This window comes from Pseudorasbora parva, chromosome 10 (assembly GCF_024679245.1).
Source record: "Pseudorasbora parva isolate DD20220531a chromosome 10, ASM2467924v1, whole genome shotgun sequence".
Taxonomy (NCBI): Eukaryota; Metazoa; Chordata; class Actinopteri; order Cypriniformes; family Gobionidae; genus Pseudorasbora; species Pseudorasbora parva.
The window spans coordinates 24,091,032-24,114,541 of NC_090181.1; the positions used below are offsets into that span (position 1 = coordinate 24,091,032).

The window sequence follows — 23,510 nt, forward strand, 5'->3', positions numbered from 1 at the left end:
TCCAGCAAAAATAAATATATAAATAAATAAATGTGATATTAAACAACAACATAAACTCAGACTTGGTTTATTGCGTTTTCTTATAATAAATAATATAAACAAACAAGATTAAAATGGTTACAGCACAAAATGACAAAAAAACAAACTGAGTGTTAAAACTGCCGGACCTTTAAGAGAAAAAGATACAGGCACTTTTTTAGACACAGGGCAAAAATGAAACTGCGTAAAAATAAACACTCTGAAAAGCATTTCATTATAGTAGTCATACTCAAATCCCAAAAACTCAGGAAAAAAAAGAAGGAACAGTTTAACAACAAACTCTCATCCGGTCAGACATACCCAGAATGCCAGAAAATGACAGGGATGTAGGCAGATTATACAGCATCAGTCTGCTCAGTTTTTCTGTATCCAAACCATTGAGTTATTAAATAAACTGTGGATTCGATCAGTCATTTAGTGGCGCAATAGAAAAGAAGTATTATTACAGCAACAACAATTTCACCAATACGTATACGTGTGGATAAAAGATGAAAATGATCTGTCAGTCAAAATAACCCCCAGCTTAGTCCACGGGATCAATTAGTCACATTAACAGCACATAGAAAACTATTAAAAATAGGAAACTGTACAGAAAGAAACGCAAATGAAGTATGTTCTATAATGCTCAGTGTAATTTTTCGATATTAAAAGGAATCGCTTCTTCTCACAAGCACTTGAAAAGCTTTTCCAACTCCAGTCCGTGAGTTAGTGCGAATCTTCGCATCCGCCAACACAGTCCCAGAAACCATTTGAGTTTAGGTAACAAAAATCCATATTCCTTGAATTTCTTTCTGCACATTTCGGTAAAAGCGCAAAGGTTAGAAGGGACTTTGAAGATTCCTGAATCATAGAGTTTCCGAACTAGATGAACACAACTGAAGCTCTTTTTAAAGTTCAAAATTTGCTTGACACGTCGGGTCGAATCAGTTTGGATACGGACGCCCTTGTTATCTTTCCTCCCAAGATCCTAAACTCTGCATACCCATCTTTATATTTCTGGGTCAGAGGTAAAAGTTTAATGTAAAACCGTCAGACCTCGCTGACAGGAAGATCCGCACTATCCAGATCAAGTTGGGGCAAAGGAGCGTCGCGCATTCCAAAGCTGCTGCGTCGTCGCCAAGGCGATTCGTGAGTCACTTGGAGAGGCGGGTCTCTTGCAGTGACAGGCGGGCATGTGGGCGGGGCAGGGGCAGCAGGCTCATGAAGTGCTCGCTGTCCCAAGCCAGACCTCGTGGGACCACGGCATTCGGGGTAGGCTGACACGGCAGGGTTGGGCGTCCAGGGGATGGTGTGACTCGAGAGCTGGCGGTAGAAACAGGAGCTGCCAACAACGTGCTCCTAAGTGGGAAGAAAGAGGAAGAGAACAAATTGAAAGTTCTGGTCTGAATAGTGTTGTCAGGAAAGCGGTTAGACTGATGCATTGCGGTAAAGATTGAGAGCAGTCACAGCTGTGAGTAAGAACATCCGAGAAACGGTTTAGGATTTTTGGATGAGCTTAGCAGTAGAAGATGAGAAGTACCAGAAACCAGAGCCAGTAGAGCACCAGATCAGAAGTGTTAGTACTCAGAGAGCCCAGCTATTCCCCTCACTGGAAAACACAACATGAGAGAGAATGTGAGAAGGAGAGAGAGAGAGAGACAGATGCCGGCCTGGACGATACATGACATATTCATTTTATATTTTGTTGCCAACAAAAGAAACATCAGGAAAGGCTTTACATTCGTCTGATGAGTTTCTAAAAGACAGTATCAAGATGAATTTTGACACATTGTCACAATTCTTGAGTATGTGACCATAAGATAGCATCTCTAAACTGAATCTTCAGTAACAAAAACACTTGCTTGCTTGTCTGATTAATTTCCATTCATTCAAAGATTCATCATGCAAAACATTTTCAAGAATATGGCATTTTATACATGATGTTGTAGTAAACTTAAACTTCTGGTCAAAAGTAAGGTTTGGTGTCAGTAAGGATCATGTGACACTAAAGTAACGGCTGCTGAAAAATCAGCTTTGCCATCACAGGAATAAATTACATTTTGAATTAAAAATTACATTTTAATTCATACAAAATAAAAAGACCCTTGAAGATGCATAAATAAATATCGTCAAGCCATACTGAATCATTATTTTTAAAGGAATACTTCACTTTAAAATAAAAATTCTGTCATCCTTTACTCACCCTCAAGTTGTTTCAAACCTGTATGAATTTCTTTCTTCAGCTAAACACAAGCGAAGATATTTTGAGGAATGTCAGTAACCAATCAGTTACCTGAAGCCATAGCCTGACAAGCCAGACCCACATCAAGATGTTTGGTCTGGAAACTCACCATTGACAGGGCTCAATCCGAGGGGCGGGATAAACGGTTGTCTTTCAAACTCCCTCTGCACGCGATAAGATAGCGCTACACCAACCAGAGCAACGAAGGTGAAACAGCTCCTTGATAGATTAAACATTCACCGTATCCGGTTGGCTAAACTCCGAACATATCCTCCCTTTTTAAGAATGACTTCAGTGCCACTCTTTGCTCTTTTCTCAGAGAAAAGCTTAACTCCAAGTCTTCCAGAGTCGCGGTCAAAGCTGATTCGAAAGACCGCCGCCGTTCGCCAGTTTCTGTGTTTACTAGAAGCACGCAAACGCAACTCGGCCGTCGTCATTATGGCCCCGCCCGCCGACTCTATACACGACGTGATTGGCCCATCCAGATTGTGAGGAATACAGCCCAGAATGGTATTGAGAGTTCCTAGACGACACTTGCGGGCAGATTAAATTTGCTGCCGCTAGGGTGCGTCTAGATTTCTAGGCTACTGAAGCCATTGACTTACATAGTAGGAAAAAAAATACTATGGAAGTCAATGACTCCAGTTAACTGTTTGGTTACTGACATTCTTCAAAATATCTTCCCTTGTGTTCAGCTGAAGAAAGAAATTCATACAGGTTTGAAACAACTTGAGGGTGAGTAAAGGATGACAGAATTTTCATTTTAAAGGGAACCATCCCTTTAAGCTACATCGCCCAGCCCTAGGTAGAATGTGGGAGACAGACACAAAAGGCAATATTATGAAAGAAAAGAGTGGGGAGAGGATGTTTGAACGACAGAATGAATGTAAGGGAAAGACGACAAATACGGCAACAAGGTTAGAACTGCATTCTGTGTTTAGTTACAAATTAACACGCACATAAAAATGTCATTGTTAGTTTGACAACTGCAATGAAACAGGAGGAAAAAGCATCTTAGTCACTGCTCGAGTGTCCACAACATTTTACTTAAGAATCGTGCGAGAAAGACCAGACATGTCTAATCTAATAACAGCAGTGATTGAGGACCTGATGTTGGAGGCTCGCGGGTTTACTCTTACAAAAGTCAGTACTGGGAAATGTGGATAACGTTTATAAAACACAGGCACCACAACGCAACTCTCAAACATGAAAGCGCATGTAACCTCATCACAAACTCACACACACACGCACACGCACACGCACACACCCAAGTCTTAACCCTCAAACAGTCCTTTAAATGAGTGTCAGAAAGTGAGGACCGGCCAAATGTCCTCATGCCAATAGTCTAAAAAGAGTCCACACAAAGACAATACAAGTACACACACTTACAACAACAACTTATTAAAATTTTACATACATTTGTAAAGTCTGAAAATGTGTAAAAACAATGCATTAACATGTTGTGAAAATAACATTGCTTTATAATAATCAAATAATTTTACTCAATCTCCAAAGGGTAAAATTAAGTTCTACTCTACATTTCTAAAATCAATAAATATCCTGTTTCAAGACAAGCAAAATGGGAATTGTTTTGGGTATATTTTAATCAGTAATTGCCAATTGGCATCATTTAGGATGTTAAAAGAAAAATGCATCGTCAATAAACTTCATGAACCATGTTACACACAAAAATAAAGAACGATTCAATACAGATGAGCAATCGAAAAACATGTGAAACATGCGTTTTGGGTGTGTAGCAGGAGACTGCAGTGGGCTGGCAGAGAGGCAGAAGCATTAGAAATGAAGTAGTGCATCAATATTAACCGTTAGTTTAAATGAGGGAGCCACACTGTTGAGAAGAAACAGATGATAGAATTAGCGGGAACACTGAATGCATCTCGTTAATGAACCGTTGAATCCGTTTATTTCTGCATCTGAATTTGAACGGTGTGCATTTGTGTGTTATTCTGGAAAAGCGAAATGGAAAAGATCAAGCTAGGTAAGTACGGTTGTGCGCGCATGTGCGTTAGCGACTCTAAAGCGAAGCGAGGAAGAGGAAACAAGGGGCAGGTCAAAGGGGGCGGAGCTCACATACGTGCTGCCTTGAGTGACACGTGGTGTGTATCTCTGAATACAGGGGCTTGAGTGCCTTCTGGCCTGACGCATCTGAAACAACAGTGCAAAGCTACATTAGAGGAAAAAAGGGAGAGAGAGATACATGCGCCCCAAAATATTTGGACATTTAATATACGATTGTCATTGATTTGTCATTTACATGATCAAATTATCAAACCACGCAGATTCTGCAAAAAAAAAAAAAAAAAGCACTTACACATACATTGTTTTATTTTATGATTTTAAACTTAAAAGTCGGCATGAAAAATACATATAACTGTGAATGAACATATGCATGATTGCATCAATCAAAATGTCATAACTCCATCTTCCAGTGAAAAGACCGCTCTCTGGTGACGTATAAACTGCTCCAATCATTCAGTCCGTTTAAACCCTGCTTCTTTCTTACAATTGACTGCAAGCTTGAATTCAGATCTAATCAGATAACTCACATCTAATCAACAACCAGTGAATAGAACTAAGCCACTGCTCAGTCCCCCCCCCCGATAATCGCTTTTACTCAGATGCAAGTCAATGCCAAAGAAAAGATCTGTCCCTGCTTCCAATACATCTACACTTCTTCAATCTTAGATAAATGCCATCTTCCATTATAACTTGACATATTTCATCAAATGCAATGACGTTCATACATTAAGTTCAACTGAAATGTCCAAATACTTTTTGGGTCACTAGGTTCAGAGGGAGTGGGAGAAAGAGTATGAAAATGAACAGACTGCGGCCCACATTTAAATGAGTGCACTCTTCCACCAGGAGCTAGAACACTTCTGAAATATTGCCAATCTTAAACCCAAACCACTGCAGTCATTATTGTTCACTGCTCTTTTTGTTTGTTGGTGTGTTTGTGTGTGAGAGAGATAGAAAAAGAAAGAAAGGGACATGATTGGATGCATGTATGCAGATAAACTCCTGAAGTGTTTTAAACATTCGCACACTCTCCATGTGTTCTCAGCTTGCCTTAAGAATTCATGCTCCTTTGTTTTGCTCAAAGGCAGAGAGACTACCTGCTTTTGAATGCATGCGTGCGTGTGTGTACATACAGAAGCTGCGGACCGGCCTGGGCCCCTCTGAGCCACAATGGCTCCTGAAACAGCCTTGATCCAGCTGTGCATCTCCTCTGGACTATCAGCCTGGAACAGAATGGTTGAAAGAAATGGAAAGTGTTTACATTTTCTAAAAGAAACAAAGAGATTAAATGCTGCAAAGGTACCAAATGCTCCCACGATCTGAGCCTATTGGTATCTATATAGTTCTGAGATACAGTGTAGACTAAGAACTTCCAAATAATACACTAATATTTTCACAAAAGGGAGAAACTCTTTAAAATATTTAGATTTTTGGACTGTGGGCCACATTGGAAATTAATGTTGATGCATGACAGGACCTCTTACCTGGATATAGAATGTTCTGGAGGTTGTGACGACTTCAAAGAGGTTGTCTCGCATCATTATTTCACTGAAAGTGAAAATGGGAAGAGAATAACTTGTAATTTAATTTTATACCTACAAATGCATCACTGAAATATACAGTCAACAGTGACTCCTCACTCTCTAGAGTGTGCAGGCGCAGCAGCAGAAGGCTCCTCTAGGTCCTAGGTAGAATGTTATATATATTTAATGGGACCGCTGTTGCTATAGTAATAAAATTAAAAATTGAATACACAAATACCTTCCAAGTTACTTAATTTCTGAATAAATAAAGCAGTAATGATGTCATAAATCAAAAGGATGACACTTGTAAATTAAATAATTTTATGTACAGTTTATTATTCTATTGTTCTCATTTGTAATTCGGTTTGGATTAAATCATCTGCTAAATGATTCAATGTAATCTGTAATAACATTTTATGAAATGGTTGATGAAAAACAATCCAAGAAGCTCTAAAATAACTAGAATTTTTATTTGAAGCTAAAGGCAGCATCAACTGACGTCATGCCATCCCCACTTCATGTGGACAAATGTTAAAAATAATACTTTCATTCAGAAAGGAAAAGGGTACTTTCTAAAATGTACACAGATTTCTATTTCAAATAAATTGTGTTCCTTTAAATTTACCATTAATTACAGAATCCTGCAAAGAAAATGTATTTCAGTTTCCACAAAAAAGATTAAGGGTTTACAACATAGATGACACCAAGAAATGTTTCTTGAACACACACACACGCACACGCACACACAGTATCCTTCTGTACTTTTTATGCTTACCAAGGCTGCTTTTATTTGTTAAAATTACAGTTAAAAGCTGTAATATAGTGAATTTATATATATATATATATATATATATATATATATATATATATATATATATATATATATATATATATATATATATATATTACCAGTCACGGAAAGAAGGGACACAAGTCGGTTCTGGGGCATTTTGAGTTATTCACAAAGTGTAGAATGATTCTGAAAGTGTAGTCTCCAAGCTTTCCAAAGATGTGTAACACATGGAAATACTTTCAGCAGGATAATGCACCATGTCACAAAGCTCGAATCATTTTCAAATTGGTTTCTTAAACATGACAATGAGTTCACGGTACAAAAATGGCCCCCACAGGCACCAGATCTCAACCCAATAGAGCATCTTTGGGATGTGGTGGAACGGGAGCTTCGTGCCCTGGATGTGCATCCCACAAATCTCCATCAACTGCAAGATGCTATCCTATCAATATGGGCCAACATTTCTAAAGAATGCTTTCAGCACCTTGTTGAATCAATGCCACGTAGAATTATGGCAGTTCTGAAGGCGAAAGGGGGTCAAACACAGTATTAGTATGGTGTTCCTAATAATTCTTTAGGCAAGTATATATATATATATATATATATATATATATATATATATATATATATATATATATATATATATATATATATATATATATATATATATATATATATATACATTCACTATATTACAGTTTTTAACTGTAATTTTAACAAATAAAAGCAGCCTTGGTAAGCATAAAAAGTACAGAAGGATACTCATTTATAGGAATGTTCAGTCAAGAATTCAAAAGCATATGATTGGCTGACATTCTGTTTGTACCTGTGTTTGCACTCCTGCACCTTATGGACCTCCTTCAGAAGAATAATCTTCAAAGGCTCCTTTTCCTGAAAGAGAAGTGAAAGGAGAGAGAGATTAGTCGGTAGTCTCAGAAAGCCAGAGAGATCTTTTGGGATGAGTACAGTTCAATTTAGAGGCTATTCAAGCCAAGAACCACCTGGACTGCACGGGAGACTTAAATACTTTTTTTCTCACTGCAAGAGCAGTGATTTCATAATGTTTTACTCTGTTACAGGCACACATGTACATATGCTGCAGAATCACACACAACTGGCAGCCACCTGGAATTTCACAGATATAGTGGCATTCATGTTGAGACAGAGCGCTGGTATTTGCTTTATCTTTTGTTCAGATTTTTTTTTTAAAGACAACCTTAAATGCAAATGAGAATAACCTTTCAATTCATATTCTTTCTTAAATAAAATATCGAAGATCGACTGGCATAAAAAGGCCTTTTCCTCCAATAAGTAAATCTGCTTGTACGAGTCAGAGGATGCGACCATTCAACCTACATTTTTAACATGATTTATTAGGCAATTGAATCTTTCAAAATTAGAATTCTCCACTGACCAGGGATTGTGCATTCAACAGAAATCACAACTGCATAAGTGGTGAATAGATTCACAACATACCAGATCAGACTTGAAGTAACTCATCGAGTTCTGCTCCAGAACAAAGTATCTCCGTTTCCAATTCTTCATCTGATATGAGGAAAATAGTAGCCTGTAATTAATCCTCTCCAGTAATCACCCAAAGCTTCATACATTTCACAGTTCAGATTTTAAATATAATATTTTTGGGACATTTTTGAACACACAAACCATGCTAAAAATAGCCTCTCTGACTCACCAGAGCCCCCTGTTTGACACAGTATCCTGCTTTAATAACTGTCTGATCGTGCCCTGCTCTAGTGTGCAAATATGGCGGATTGTGCTGAGGTTTCCTCAAGCCCACCTTCTCTCCTCCAACACCGTGTGCCATCTCTCCATCCTGCTAAAAGAGGGAGAAATGGGAAATTGATAAATACAAAAATACTGTGTATGTATGCATGTACTGTATGTATATGCATTGACCGATGGATGGATGGATGGATGGATGGATGTGTATTAACCATTGGAAGGAACCATTGGATGGATGGATGGATGGATGGATGGATGTGTATTAACCATTGGAAGGATAGATGGATGGATGGATGTATTAAAGGGTTACTTCAGCGATTAGCATATGGCTTTGTATCAGTAGAAAGCCTGGAGTATATTCAAATGATTGTGCTTTCCCCCCTCATATCCCCCTGAGACAAGAGATTTATGCATTTTATTTCTGGAAAAATTCCTCCTATGATGCAAATTGACGATATTTGCATCATAGGAGGAATGTTTGCCCAGAGGCTAAAGACTACAGCCAGCAGAGGGAGCCATTTCCGCATGTTTTGAATCTGCGCATGGGGGATGGGAGATTACACTCAGCTTGCAGGGAGAGCTCAGCTGGCAGCTACAGGCACTCGTTTAAACGGAGCTATGGTGAGCAATGTAAGTCTTTTAACTTCTCAAATTAATTTCTATGAAAGTTAAGCTTGCAAAGGCATGATCTGAAACGCGCCAGACTGAACTCGCGTTGTGAATGTATGCCGCGTATTTAGTCGCAATTACCTCAGCTCTCATCACTCGTGCAGTTAGAGCTCAGTGCTGTGAGACTCGCGCGGTGACTCACTCATTATATTGAACAGACACGTTCAGTTTTTAATTGTAGTGTCTTCTCTAACTCGATCACAGTAATCAAGTTGGTGGCTTTGGGAATGGCCTCACAGGGCAGCGAAGCATTCTGGGAATTGTAGTCTTTCATCCCCATGTGACAAAAATACATTTTCTGTTTTTTCTCGGTCTAGGAGGCACCAAATTCAAAAATAATTTCACATTTCTACTGCATTGATGACCGAGTTTAAATACAGATTCATCTTCCCAGCGCTGAAGTACCCCTTTAACCATTGGATGGATTTGTATTAACTATTATGATGGAAGTCTCAACTTTAAAATGGTCTATTTTATCACAAAATTCAAACAATAAATGTCATTTTGCTGCTCTTTAATATGGCAGGACAGATCACTGTAGCGCTGATCAAGTGCATGTGAACCGATCATCTCATCATACATCATGAAATAAACATGGGTGAACATCAGCTTGAAAGATATATTACAACTTAACAAAAGGAATCATGTTTCATGTAATCACTTAATCAGTGTTTCAACCAGGGAAAGATGCCAATAAAACAGCTTGTAGGCTATTCTTAACATTACATTTACCTCAAGAAAAAATATCCATAATCTCATTGGTTATCTAGAAAAAATAACTTGAGAGTATCTTGCTAAATATATGAACTGTATTAAATATTTATTATATTTTTTACTTAACCCGTTAGTGATGTCTTCATTATTTAATGTTTGAATAAAAAATGTAAACAATGAAAACAGTTGTTACAGTTCATCGTCATTTAAAGGTGCAGTGTGTGATTTTAAGCGGCATCTAGTTGTGAGGTTGAGAATTGCACCCCCAGAATTTTCAGTTTCGCCAAGAATGTTAATTTCGACGCATCCCTAATATATATTGTTTTTTGTTGTGGTATTGACAATCATGACATTTCTGGCATTGTTATTGACTAAAATATATTTGAATCATGACAACCCAAGTCTTGACTGTCAGAAAGTGATCAAAAATGCATGTTCGTATCCCGTGTTTAAGCCTACATGAGTGAGAATACCTGTGTCTGTGTGACGACAGCCACGCCTGCAATGATCTCAGTCTTGTATGGCACTTGTTTCTTGTTGCCGTTTAAAGCCAACCTCTGAGTCTCAGAGTGAACGGCATCAGAGGACTTAGGAACCTGGGAGTGAGAAAGGGAGAGACAAAAAAAAAGAGAAACAGAGTAATGACTAGGAAAGACTGAGAGGGAGTTTTCAGAGACAAAATCAGGGCAGCAGCAAATGATTAAAAAAACAATGTAATGAAAGCACGGTGGGAAAAAAGGTGAATGAAGCACAGATGAATTAACCATCGATTGTGAGACTCACAGGATAACTCAACAACGGCTTATTGTGTAGCCCTTCAATCCATCAGCCCACGCTCCAAGAGTGTCTGGCCTACAGAGAGAGCCTTTCCTGCCATTGCATGTGGAAGTGTGATATATTAGTGATACAGAGAGAGTGAAAAAGAGTAGAAGAGAGACAGAGACATTGTATCCTACGTGTGTGTATGTGTGCATGTGAGGGCATTCTGAATCGCCAGTGACTCAGAGGTGAGGGTCTTTCAAACAATACAACTTCCCATTAGTCAGCCAAGTGACTCGCACAAGGAAAAAGCCATCAGGAAGAGGAACGCATAGCTTAAACAGGACAGGTTTTTTTTTCTTTCTTCAACTTTCAACTTCCTGTGCGTATGTGTATGTGTTGGACTGCACATGTGCTCAGAGAAGGGACCAAGACTGCAACTTCAATACAGAAGCTTGCTGTTTTATTGGGCAGGTGTGTTTTTTTAATGGTAATTTGCTTGCAAACTGCTTGTACTTTGTTATTTGGGTTGCTTTCAATAGTTAAACTGGCAGAGAACACTAACAAGAATTTACCTGCCAGTAAACAAATCTGCAGTGTTGACAGAACCACTGACACTGACTGAATGAACTCATTGAATGCTTTCATTGTTTCTTTAAATGTTCCTGTATGCAGCAGTCTGGGATATCAGATTAACATGTGAGCTTGTTTAACAGCTAGATAACAAATGCAAACAATCCAGGATCCTAAAAGAAAAAGCCTGAAAGAGAGCCCAAATCGCAAATTGATACTATATTTTCACACAATAAGCAGTATAAAATGGTTCTCTAATATAATATACTTCTATAATATACTATTGTTCCACATCAACTAAAGAGTCAGTACTTATTTTCTTTTCTTTTTAATTAATACTTTTATTCAACAAGGACCCATTAAAACGATAAAAAGTAAAAAGCAAATACTTCTGCATTGTTATTAATAAATTTTAAATAGTTTACATTTCCATTTCCAATAATTACTGCTCTTTTTAACTTTATATTCTTCAAAGAACATTTTTACTGTACTTTTGGTCAAACAAATACAGCATTAAATTGCAACTTCTTTCAAAAACATTTAAAAAATCTTACCAACATTAAACTTAATTTAATAAATTATTTTATATTTAGAATATAGGGCAGCAAAATCATAACAAAAATCCATTTTTGATTATTCTTTTTGATACTATAATCATACTCATAATCATATATTGACTACAAATCAATATATTATAAATATACATTTATTTTGTTTAATCTAAAACAAGAAGTGACTGGTTACAATTTACTATTAGTTGAATTATTTGTTAATTGTGTAGCACTTATGATCACCTTTGAGAAAGAAAGGAATTACACACACAAACAGAAAAAAAACCATCCAGATACATGAAAATTGGGGGAGTTACAATGGCAAAATTCTGTATAGGGGTTCTATGGATATAGATGAGTGTATACATTCACACTTGCGTTTTGCGTGTGTGTACTCACTGTGATTTTGGTTGCATTGTTGAGTGCGTTGACCCATTCCACAAGATCCTGCTGATCATTAGCTTGCAAAAAGAATTTCCTCATTCCCGCATTGATGACTGCAAACAGAGAGAAAAAGCTTTAACTCATTGGCCATAATTCAATGGCAAATTGGCCTAATTTTGCTGAGTAATTCTGAAATATCAGTGCATCAGAAGGAAAGTGTCAGTGTATTTTAAAAATGCCAATAAATCCCAAAAGCACATAGATAGCCTTTCTACGAGCCCACCTTTATGGATTACCATAGACTCAATAGTCAATAAGGCAGTGCAACATCTACAGTGCCTTGCGAAAGTATTCAGCCCCCTTGAACTTTGCGTCCTTTTGCCACATTTCAGGCTTCAAACAAAGACATAAAACTGTAATTTTTTGTGAAGAATCAACAACAAGTGGGACACAATCATGAAGTGGATCAAAATGTATTGGATTTTTCAAACTTTTTTAACAAATCAAAAACTGAAAAATTGGGCGTGCAAAATGATTCGGCCCCCTTAAGTTAATACTTTGTAGCGGCACCTTTTGCTGTGATTACAGCTGTAAGTCGCTTGGGGTATGTCTCTATCAGTTTTGCACATCGAGAGACTGAAATTTTTGCCAATTCCTCCTTGCAGAACAGCTCGAGCTCAGTGAGGTTGGATAGAGAGCGTTTGTGAACAGCAGTTTTCAGATCTTTCCACAGATTCTCGATTGGATTCAGGTCTGGACATTGACTTGGCCATTCTAACACCTGGATATGTTTATTTTTGAACCATTCCATTGTAGATTTTGCTTTATGTTTTGGATCATTGTCTTGTTGGAAGACAAATCTCCGTCCCAGTCTCAGGTCTTTTGCAAACACCATCAGGTTTTCTTCCAGAATGGTCCTGTATTTGGCTCCATCCATCTTCCCATCAGTTTTAACCATCTTCCCTGTTCCTGCTGAAGAAAAGCAGGCCCAAACCATGATGCTGCCACCACCATGTTTGACAGTGGGCATGGTGTGTTCAGGGTGATATGAGCTGTGGTGCTTTTACGCCAAACAAAACATTTTGCATTGTTGCCAAAAAGTTGAATTTTGGTTTCATCTGACCAGAGCACCTTCTTCCACGTTTGGTGTGTCTCCCAGGTGGCTTGTGGCAAACTTTAAACGACACTTTTTATGGATATCTTTAAGAAATGGCTTTCTTCTTGCCACTCTTCCATAAAGGCCAGATTTTGTGCAGTATATGACTGTTCGTTGTCCTGTGGACAGAGTCTCCCACCTCAGCTGTAGATCTCTGCAGTTCATCCAGAGTGATCATGGGCCTCTTGGCTGCATCTCTGATCAGTCTTCTCCTTGTATGAGCTGAAAGTTTAGAGGGACGGCCAGGTCTTGGTAGATTTGCAGTGGTCTGATACTCCTTCCATTTCAATATTATCGCTTGCACAGTGCTCCGTGGGATGTTTAAAGCTTGGGAAATCTTTTTGTATCTAAATCCGGCTTTAAACTTCTCCACAACAGTATCTCGGACCTGCCTGGTGTGTTCCTTGTTCTTCATGATGCTCTCTGCGCTTTAAACGGACCTCTGAGACTATCACAGTGCAGGTGCATTTATACAGAGACTTGATTACACACAGGTGGATTCTATTTATCATCATTAGTCATTTAGTTCAACAGTGGGTCATTCAGAGATCCTCACTGAACTTCTGGAGAGAGATTGCTGCACTGAAAGTAAAGGGGCCGAATAATTTTGCACGTCCAATTTTTCAGTTTTTGATTTGTTAAAAAAAGTTTGAAATATCCAATACATTTTGTTCCACTTAATGATTGTGTCCCACTTGTTGTTGATTCTTCACAAAAAAATACAGTGTTATATCATTATGTTTGAAGCCTGAAATGTGGCAAAAGGTCGCAAAGTTCAAGGGGGCCGAATACTTTCGCAAGGCACTGTATTTCAGACTAAAAAGCTACAGCAAAATGGAGCTCGATAAATTTCCCCACAATGTCAGTTAATCCAGTGGCTGTTTTCTAAAATGAAAAGATGAATGCAAGAAATCACTGCATCACAATAAACTCCATTGAGCATGTTCATTCTGTGGCTGTACTGAAATGTTCTGCCTTGCACCAATAGTTCTCACTCATGTAAGTTACATTATGTGCCCTCGTATGGTTAAAATAGGAGTGTCTAAATTTGGTCCTGGAGTGCAACTGTCATGCAGGATTTTTTGATTTTTTGGAACTATGGTTAAAATATTTCTAGGTGTTTATGTAATTTTGTCCTGTAAATTACATTTGTGTGTGTTTTTTGCAATTCCAAAAAATATATAAGTCATTATTCACTGATAATCTTCACTTGATTTAGGGTGTGTTCACACTTGTCATGTTTGGTTCGATTTAAACAAACCCTGGTGTGATTGCTCGTTTAGTCCGGTTCATTTGAACATATGTGAACGCTGTCATCTGAACCCTGGTGTGCACCAAACAAGCAGACCGAGAGAAAAAGATGGGTCTCGGTCCGCTTCCAAACGAACTCTGGTGCGGTTCGATTGATATATGAACTTAACACGGACCAAAGACATGTAAACGAACCAAAAACCGGACGTAATGTTACAAGATGCGACGCATAGTCAGCTGATTTGACGACGCGGAAAGATCGGTGTATCCAAAATGAATAATGTTAAAGGGGGGGTGAAACACTCAGTTTCAGTCAATCTTGAGTACCTATAGAGTAGTATTGCATCCTTCATATCCCCGAAAAGTCTTTAGTTTTATTATATTTATAAAATAAATATGGGCTGTACCGAGTCTTTCCAGAAAAAAACGAGCGCCTGGAGGCGTGTGAATGCACCCTTAATCTCCAGTTGTTTAATGTTTCCAATGAATCAGTGAGTTGAACCTAAGAACCAGACCAGACCGGTTTTGTGTATAGGATAAATTGATTCACCTGACCCAAAAGAAGTTATGCTCTCTGATGAGTTATTTTTGTCATTTTTAGACAAGATTTTACGTTTAGTTTCTTGGTTTTCTCGTTTTTCATTCCATTAAAGAAATAAAGTTACATGGGCTTGAAGATGAGGGTGAATAAACAACTCCTAAATAGTAAATAATGTGTTAAACTATTCTTCAACCTATATCTGTGTAAAAACATGAAAAGCAATTCAAAATGAAGTTCAACAGAAACATTCTGCAAAAAGCACACACACCAACTCACTAACACTCATCTATCAAGTGACCAGACCACCGTTTCCTGTTTCCACTCATTTTGTGCAGAAGGTTACCATGTGCAGTGCAGTAACTGTACAGGCAAAGCAACACAGAAATGTGTGTGTTTAAGATGTAAGAATGTGTCAGAATAATCTCATAGTGTGCATGAAAAATTATGAAATACTTTTTTTGCTTTTCAATGCATTACCATACTATTACAATCCCTTCACAGAAATACAAAAGTAGTGCTTAAAGTAAAAACAAACGTATAAGCTTTCTATATAGTACTTAGCCAGGATTCAAACCACAAACCCTTTGAGCTGCAGCTCTTAAAAGAGAGTTCACTCAAAAATGTATATTTTGTCATCATTAACTCACCCACAAATTGCTCCAAACCTGTATGAGTTTCTTTCTTCTGCTGAACAAATGGGGGCCCACCAACTGTATAATTCCCCATATTCTTCAAAATATCTTTATTTGTGTTCAGCATAAGAAAGAAATGTATACAGGTTTGGAACAAGTTGAGGGTTAGTAAATTTTGGTAAAACTGGATAAAATAACATGAAAGTGTTTTAAGAAAAAATATATATATATTCATTTTCAGAAAGCTTTTCACATATTTCAAGCAAATATAAATAAAAAACATGTAGTATGTTCTGTATGGACAAAATATACATAAAACAAACAATATCAGGTACACACCAAGACAATAAGGACAGAAAAATTAGGTAAACTAATCTAATGCATCATGACATTCCAAAAGATAAAGGTCATTTATACTAGGATCAGAAATCGGATAACTTTGTACCATAATCAGTCTGACGTGAAAGTGTGTAAATGTGAGAAAAACTTACCAAAGCAGTACTCAGCCTTTGGTCTCTGTTTGGTGGCATCACTGACCTAAAACAAGAGCGGTGGCTTTGAGTGTAACTTCTCAAAAAGCAACGATGTAGAAATAGCAGAACGTGTGAAAAGTTGGCAGCTTACCTTGGATATGTAGGTGAGACTGAGGGAACCCACATGTTTGGCACCTACAGGCAGGTTCTATAAGACCAAGAAGAAACAATATCACTCTCAGATAGCGAATCAGAACTGCATAACCCATAGAGCATTTACACTTTAGTTAGATGGTACCTGAGGGTTGTCCATGTACCAGACCAGACTCCCCTGTTGTGTGTCCAGGATGAAATACCGTCGCAGGAACTTGCCACTGTTCTCCACATCTTCGATGTCCAGGAAACCGCATATGCGGTTCTGCCGGTCCACGTAAGGCATGTCCCCCTCTCTTCACACTACTCATTCCCCCTCTCTCTGATATCAGAAACTGCTATAGACAGAGATAGAAAGGGAGGAGCATAGGATAGGATGCAAAGATTGAAGAGAGAGAGAAAGAAAGAGAGAGGTTAGTCAGACTAACAGTAAATGAGCTGATGTCGTTATGTGGTTGTAAAAATTTCCCCTTTCCTCGATGACCCCTCTCTCTTCCTTTCTCTCCCTTTCTTGTGCTCTTTCAGCTGAAAACTATTTTCTTTCTCTGATGTCTCAAAGTATTTTGCACAGGATCTGAATCACTGCCTGGTCCTGCATTAGTTACCGACAAGACTGGCTAATGACTGGCAGTTGGCATGTAGTTGCAATGTTACTTATAGTTAGTGGAATGTCTAAAGTGGACTAATGAAATTAAGTGTTTTTTTAAATGTATTAATCTATGGAGAGATTACCTAAACTGTCAAAAAAGGCTACTTGTATAAAGTATTTTTTTTAATCTATGAAGTACTTTATAAGTATTGAAAGTGTTTTCAATAATAAAATTTTTTAATCATTATATATTTAAAATAATTTGTTTTGTCCTCATTTAATTTTTCAACATCAATTTACACAAACTCAAACATTTTGGGTCAGTATGACATTTTATTAATTCAATTGATTTAGGCAATTCTTACATTCTGACAAAACAAATCTGTTTCAAATGATCAAACAAACTTTCTGTTGATCAAAGAATCCTGAAAACAATGCATCACGGTTGTTTAACAAAATATAAATATTAAGCAGCATAACTGTTTTCAACATTGATAATTATAAGAAATGTTTCTTGAGCATAACATCAGGATATCAGAATGATTTCTGAAGGACGTGACACTGAAGACTGGATTAATGATGCTATAAATTCAGCTTTGCCAACATAGGGATAAATTACATTTTAAAATATATTTAAATAGAAATTTTATTTTGTAACAATACTGTATTTATCATCACATAAATGCAGCCATAGTGAACTTAAAGGTGTCATTAAAAGACTTTATTTTTTTATACTGTTGTCTGAGGTCAACTAATGACGTTTGTGTGGTTTTTACATTCAAAAACATCATAACTAATAAGTTCTAGGCCATTTTCTACCCTGGTTTTGAGGCTCTCTCCTGAATGCTGGGTTTTGATGGCGAGCCGCACTGGAGACTTGGAAGTAAACGCCCATGGCGCGCGCACAAAACCCAGGGGCCGTTCTTCGTACCTCGCTTAATGCATCTGAGATGATTTGACAGATCCCAGATCTTTTAATCAAGATAACTGATCTCTGGCTAATATGGTTCTTCAAATAAATTTGTGGATAGGATTAAAATATCTGGATTAAGTTATCTGAGATCACTGCTCATGCCTGTGTTCCCTAAAGAGGGCAGATGCATCAAAACTCGAAACCACGATCAGCAATGCAGCGATTAGCTGGCGTCAAGACACCGTGATGACATTATATAATTAAAAAAAGCCACCTGGCAAAAAAACGTTCAAAGAAAAAAAAGAAAAAGAAAAAAAAACACGAATTTCTGGACCTTTATAAGGAAACGACCAAACCAACATAAAAGTTAGATGCATTAAATGTGCACTGTTTTGATGAACATGATTCCCAATTATTTATATTCACGATTTTATATTTGTACACACTTTGCATTTTAATTTCAATGTTGTAATTTCATTTTAATGCAATTTGAAGCAGATTTTTTATGTGACAGTATTAATTAAAGTTTCTTAACGGTCAAGATCAAACGAGTGTCACCCCTACATTGCTATGCACTTTTTTTCTGGTTCATGGCTGATTTATGGTTTGTATCACCAAAAGATTCCCTGAGTTTTTGTAATTTTGAAATTCAAAATACTGGAGGTTGTTGTTTTCCCCGGACCCTCCTCCTCATACTCGAGGCTCACAGTTTCAGGACACAAAAGCGAGCACAATTGACATTAAAAAACACACACTGTAAGTTGATGGGTTGATTTATCCATGTTTTAACATGCTCTAATTCATAGAGATTTTTAGATAGATACTAGGGGTGGCACGGTACATGAAAAAAACACAGTATTAGTATGGTGTTCCTAATAATTCTTTAGGTGAGTGTACATCTGCTGCCAATGTGACTGTGTCCCACTCTGTCCCAAACACATATGCATATAACATGCTGTATTTATAAGTATAGTTTACATGATAGATGTAACATTAAAGTTAAAATAAGCTTCTAGCTTTAATAATTTAAACAGGCCTTTGAAGGGTGGGCAAAAAGATGCTCATGCTGAATTAAAGCCACAGTGCATTGCTTTGATCAAAATTGACATGATTGCATGAAAAATGTTACACCAATGTGTTGGACAGCATAAGCAGGAGACAGCCAGTTAGGAAACAACTTCTACATGATATAACTTTTTAAAAATACTGTATCCTAAATTGTGGATAATTAAACTATCATATGCTGAAGTAATATGCTGATATGCTGAAGGGTTAGTTCATCCAAAAATGAAAAATTATTTCATTAATTACTCACCCTCATGTCATTGGACACCCGTAACACCTTCGTTCATCTTCGGAACACAAATGAAGATATTTTTGCTGAAAGCTGATGGCTGAGAAAGACTTCAGATAGGCCTCCATTGGCATTCAGTATATTTCCACTGATTCACTCACAAGACCCATAAAAGGCACTTAAGACGTCGATCTCACTACAGTGGTTGTACAATAGTTTTACCAAGCGACGAGAATAGTTTTTTTGCGCAAAAAAAATCAAAATAATGACTTTATCCGCCAAGTTATTGCCTTCCGTGTAGGTCTCGGACGTGAACTCATGCGATAGCGGCGCTCCTCCTCTTTTATGGGTCTTGTGAGTGAGTCAGTGAAAATATACTGAATGCCAATGGAGGCCTTTCTGAAGGCTTTCTCAGCCATCAGCTTTCAACAAAAATATCTTCATTTGTGTTCCGAAGTTCGAACGACATGAGGGTGAGCAATTAATGAAATAATTTTCATTTTTGGGTAAACTAACCCTTTAACAATAAAAAAAAAGAAAAGAAAAAAAGAACCGTACCGAACCGAAAACCGTGATACGAACCGAACCATGGGTTTTGTGAACTGTACCACCCCTAATAGATAGGAGGCTTTTTAGGTCGGGTATAAATAATATGTAATCTTTGACCCAGTTTGTTCGCTGGCTTCCTTGGCTGCTGCAATACGCCGTTTTCTCCGCCAGTGTGCGGTTTCACACAAACCAAAACAATAACAGACATCTTGACACAGAACGCACATTTCAAAGTAGAATAACTGGCTGTAGCATTATTTTTCTGAGAAACAAGTAGGCGAATTTGTCTGCAAACATATTATGGTATTTTTATGCTTTAGTAAAGTGAAAAACTTACATACAGCACCTTTAAGAGACTTTTGAATGGTAGTGTAGATAACTTTTTGTTTTTGGAAGCACGCACTCTCAAGCAGCAGTATTATTTACTATTCATACATTTTCCGAGTCAACTCGTGAATAACGGACATAACGTGCCGTCGGAGTGGCAAAACCATGAATAAATCCACCATTCTCCTCTTTTATTTTGAGGACAGGGCGATTAACGACATGATTGTAAATCATAAACAGACAAAGGCTGTGAAGGAAGACAAGGCCTGCTGTGTCATCGCCCTGCAGAGGCAACAATGACCATGAGTCACTTGACCAATTAGCATGAAGTGCTGTTCAGCCCCACCCTGAGTTCCAGAGAACAGAATCAGCCTTCTGTTCTGGAATGCTAGGTTCTAGAGGAGCCCTGTTCTTCTAAGTCTCCAAGTATGCAGGCCTGTACCGTCATAAGCAAAACATGACACATACAGCATTTGGGTTTGAACAAAAGCACAAAGATATCACTTTCTGAGATTTGCTGCTTATCAGAGCCTGCAAATGTAGGGAAACGGCTTCAGATCCCTTTTTCTCGCTCTCCTCCTGATTTTAGATTTGGGCAGATAGTCTCCATGACAGGTCTGGTCACGTTCTAGACAAGATTTGTTTTGTTCTAGACTAGACCAACACACACACACACACACACACACACACACACACACACACACACACACACACACACACACACACACACACACACACACACACACACACACACACGTTTGTTTTTGTGACATTTGGAGACATTCTATTGGCGTAATGGTTATTATACTGTACAAACCGTATTTTCTATCCCCTTACACTGCCCCTGCCCCGGTCCATCACAGGAAACATTCTGCATTTTTACTTTCTAAAAAAAAACTCATCCTGTATGATTTATAAGTATTTTGAAAAGTGGGGACATGGCCAATGTCCTCATATTTCACCCTCTCCTTGTAATACCTATATCATACCCATGTCATTATACACATTTGTGTCCTCATATTTCACAAAAACATGCCCACACGCGCACACACACACAAAGTAATGAGGCGGAACTCCTTAACTCTTGATATTAGACGTGTGTAACAAAGGTTAGAATTACATGTTGATCTCAGTTTGTTTATGCTATTTAACGCAAGCAGACACACATGAAGAATCTTACTACGCTAGTTTAGGTTGGTTTGCATGCACATATCCTTCTTTGAATCTCTGACAAGAAAACAAATCTGCTGTTTCACTGACAAAGACGAACGTCATAGATAAGGTAGATGAAAAACCGATTTAACTCAGACCACATGTCTGCGTTTTTATGCAATTCACTCGCATTATTAGAAACTATATGCAGGCATATTTGTGCAGCGATTCGGATTCAGGCAAAACAGACACGCACATGCACCTAACATATTTTGTTGTGAAGCAGGTAAAGTTGTCAGAGAGGTTGTACTAAGCTCTTGGCTTTAAGCTAGTTTCAGCAAATGCAAGCATGCACATACACACACACAAAGGTTATTATAGTTTTACATATAATCAGTTTAAATTGGATTATTTAATTCATGCAAACCCTCATGTAGGTCCTTAAGTGTAGGACTTTTAAAAAACGTTTTAAAAAAACACAACAAATGAAGATATTTTAATGACACCCGAAAGACATCTGTGCCTCAATTTAAAGTCCATTCCACGAAAACTGACACTTCAAAGAAAGTACATGAAAAGATTATAAAATGTCTCTTCAAATGACTCTTTGAAGTGTCAATGTTTTGGTGGAATGGACGTTCAGTGGATGGACAGAAATCTCTAAGGTTTCATTTAATGTTTAATTTGTCTTTCAAAGATGAATGAAACATATTATGGGTTCGGAATGGCATGAGGATGAGTAAATGACAGAATTTCCATTTATGTGTGAACTATCCCTTTAATCCTATTTTCAAACTGACTTTAGATTTCAGTTTCATTTAAGTTAGTTGCAGTTGCAGTTCATTATATAGATAATTTAAATTTTATATATTTTTTTGTTTTTGTTATAGCTGTACCAATTATAGCAAAGGAATCAGGAACTAACATTGTCACTAAAATAAGCATCTGAGGAAAAAGCTCTACTTTTCATCAGTTTTGTTCCTTTTTAGTTTTCTAGTTGCTTGCTTCCATTCATAATTTTATATGGGTTTACAAATACATTCAAATCACAGTATACCATAAGTATAACATAAACATACCAACATGTATGTGTTTGTACAGTAAACATATCTCAAGGAAATAGAGAAGATAAATAATCCCTCTTTCTTTGCCTGATTTACTTACAGAAGATAAACTCCATTAATATAATAAAAGCAAATAAGGACTAGAGTAAAGCGGTAAAAATACACTGAAAATCAAAGAATGCTTCTCATATAATAGGCATAGTATGGATTTAAAATCAATGCATCTAACAAATAAATCCAATAATGAAATAAATCTAATAAAGACATACAGTATATCTATAAATAACAAGTCAAATGTTTGCTGACGCGTCATGTTCATTTAAAAACACACCAACAAAAACTGATGTCCTCAAAAATAATGGCCTACTGGTATGCAACATTTCAACACATTTTAGGTCAGGTGTCCATTGGCTGGTCTGCGGTAAGGGCAAGTCTAAAACAGAATATCTACAATAACACAAAACCATAAATCGGTACAACATCAAAGATATTACTGCCACAGTGGTTGATTTAAATGGTTGAGTTCTCATATTCCCATATAATGTTTCCAGTTGTTTGTTACGTTACTGATTATGATTTTAGTAAAATAATCAACAAAAACTGTAGTCACAAACAGCAATGAAATGTCTTACATATCATTTAATCAAATATATTAAATAAAAGATGTACACAAGCAAAACAAAAAGATCTTCATTATTATTATTTATTTCTGTTTAACAAAGATTAACATAAAATGCCATCTTTAAATGATAAAATGTATTTAAACCTACAGTTTAAAAGAGAAGAAGGTCGAATCTGGCATAGACAGAACTACAACTGATAACCCATCCATTAACACATATTACATGACGTTTATGATCTGATATTATTATTGCGGCGAATGGAAGCGTGCTCACATATCCGAACTATAAATGATCAATATGATCCTCTAAATGATTCTCTTGGTATATCATCTTTAATTAGATAAGCATTGTTATTGTATTACAAGGATGAGGTGTCTAAAATCCACCTCTGTCAGTTAACGTTAGCAACAGCGCGGAAAAACCCAACCTCGCCCTGCCTCCATTTAATCCTGCCATTAAACTACAGCGGGATCCGATGTTTACATTTTAACATAATCTCATATCCATAACCAAACTCATATAGAGACAGATGTGCTAAAAAGGCTCATTTCTCATACTACTCACTCGGTTTATTATCGCTGAAGTGATTCGGTTCAGCCCATCTCCAGCTCGTGTCCCCGTTCACAAACTTCACGAGTGTTTTTCCTGCAGGAGCGGAAGTGGCTGTATACGTCACTGCGTCAGGTTAAATGTGTCTGTTTTTTACTCTTTCTCTTCTCTCATTTTCATTTTTATCAATTATAGGATGTTAGCCACTCGGCGATTTAAATAACTTGCATAAAAC

At 37.4% G+C, this 23,510-nt stretch overlaps 1 protein-coding gene across 6 annotated transcripts; it reads right to left on the bottom strand.

The window, feature by feature from the left end:
- Positions 1-335: 335 nt before the first annotated feature.
- Positions 336-23,415, bottom strand: plekha1a (pleckstrin homology domain containing, family A (phosphoinositide binding specific) member 1a). Of its 6 annotated transcripts, none has more exons than XM_067455618.1 (13): positions 23,291-23,415; positions 16,361-16,553; positions 16,214-16,270; positions 16,081-16,126; positions 12,025-12,122; positions 10,216-10,338; positions 8,310-8,453; positions 8,093-8,161; positions 7,443-7,507; positions 5,785-5,848; positions 5,434-5,523; positions 4,356-4,426; positions 336-1,377 (listed from the first exon to the last, which is right to left on the bottom strand). In XM_067455618.1, exons 2-13 carry the CDS (start codon positions 16,499-16,501, stop codon positions 1,173-1,175), a joined length of 1,173 nt encoding a protein of 390 aa, XP_067311719.1. In that variant the 5' UTR covers positions 16,502-16,553; positions 23,291-23,415; the 3' UTR covers positions 336-1,172. The 6 variants fall into 6 exon arrangements, 5 of the variants coding, with proteins under 5 accessions (XP_067311719.1, XP_067311718.1, XP_067311716.1 ...); XR_010908065.1 differs by lacking the exon at positions 4,356-4,426 and adding an exon at positions 1,559-1,627 and having other exon boundaries at positions 1,239-1,377; XM_067455617.1 differs by lacking the exon at positions 4,356-4,426 and having other exon boundaries at positions 8,310-8,450.
- Between the last annotated feature and the right edge of the window lie 95 nt (positions 23,416-23,510).

Coding starts and splice junctions, on each gene's coding strand:
- plekha1a (XM_067455615.1), bottom strand. CDS start 16,501: ATGCCTTACGTGGACCGGCAGAACCGCATATGCGGTTTCCTGGACATC. Junction 16,127..16,213: donor GTCTCACCTACATATCCAAG/GTAAGCTGCCAA, acceptor CTCTTGTTTTAG/GTCAGTGATGCCACCAAACA. Junction 5,524..5,784: donor CCAGAACATTCTATATCCAG/GTAAGAGGTCCT, acceptor ATTCTGTTCCAG/GCTGATAGTCCAGAGGAGAT.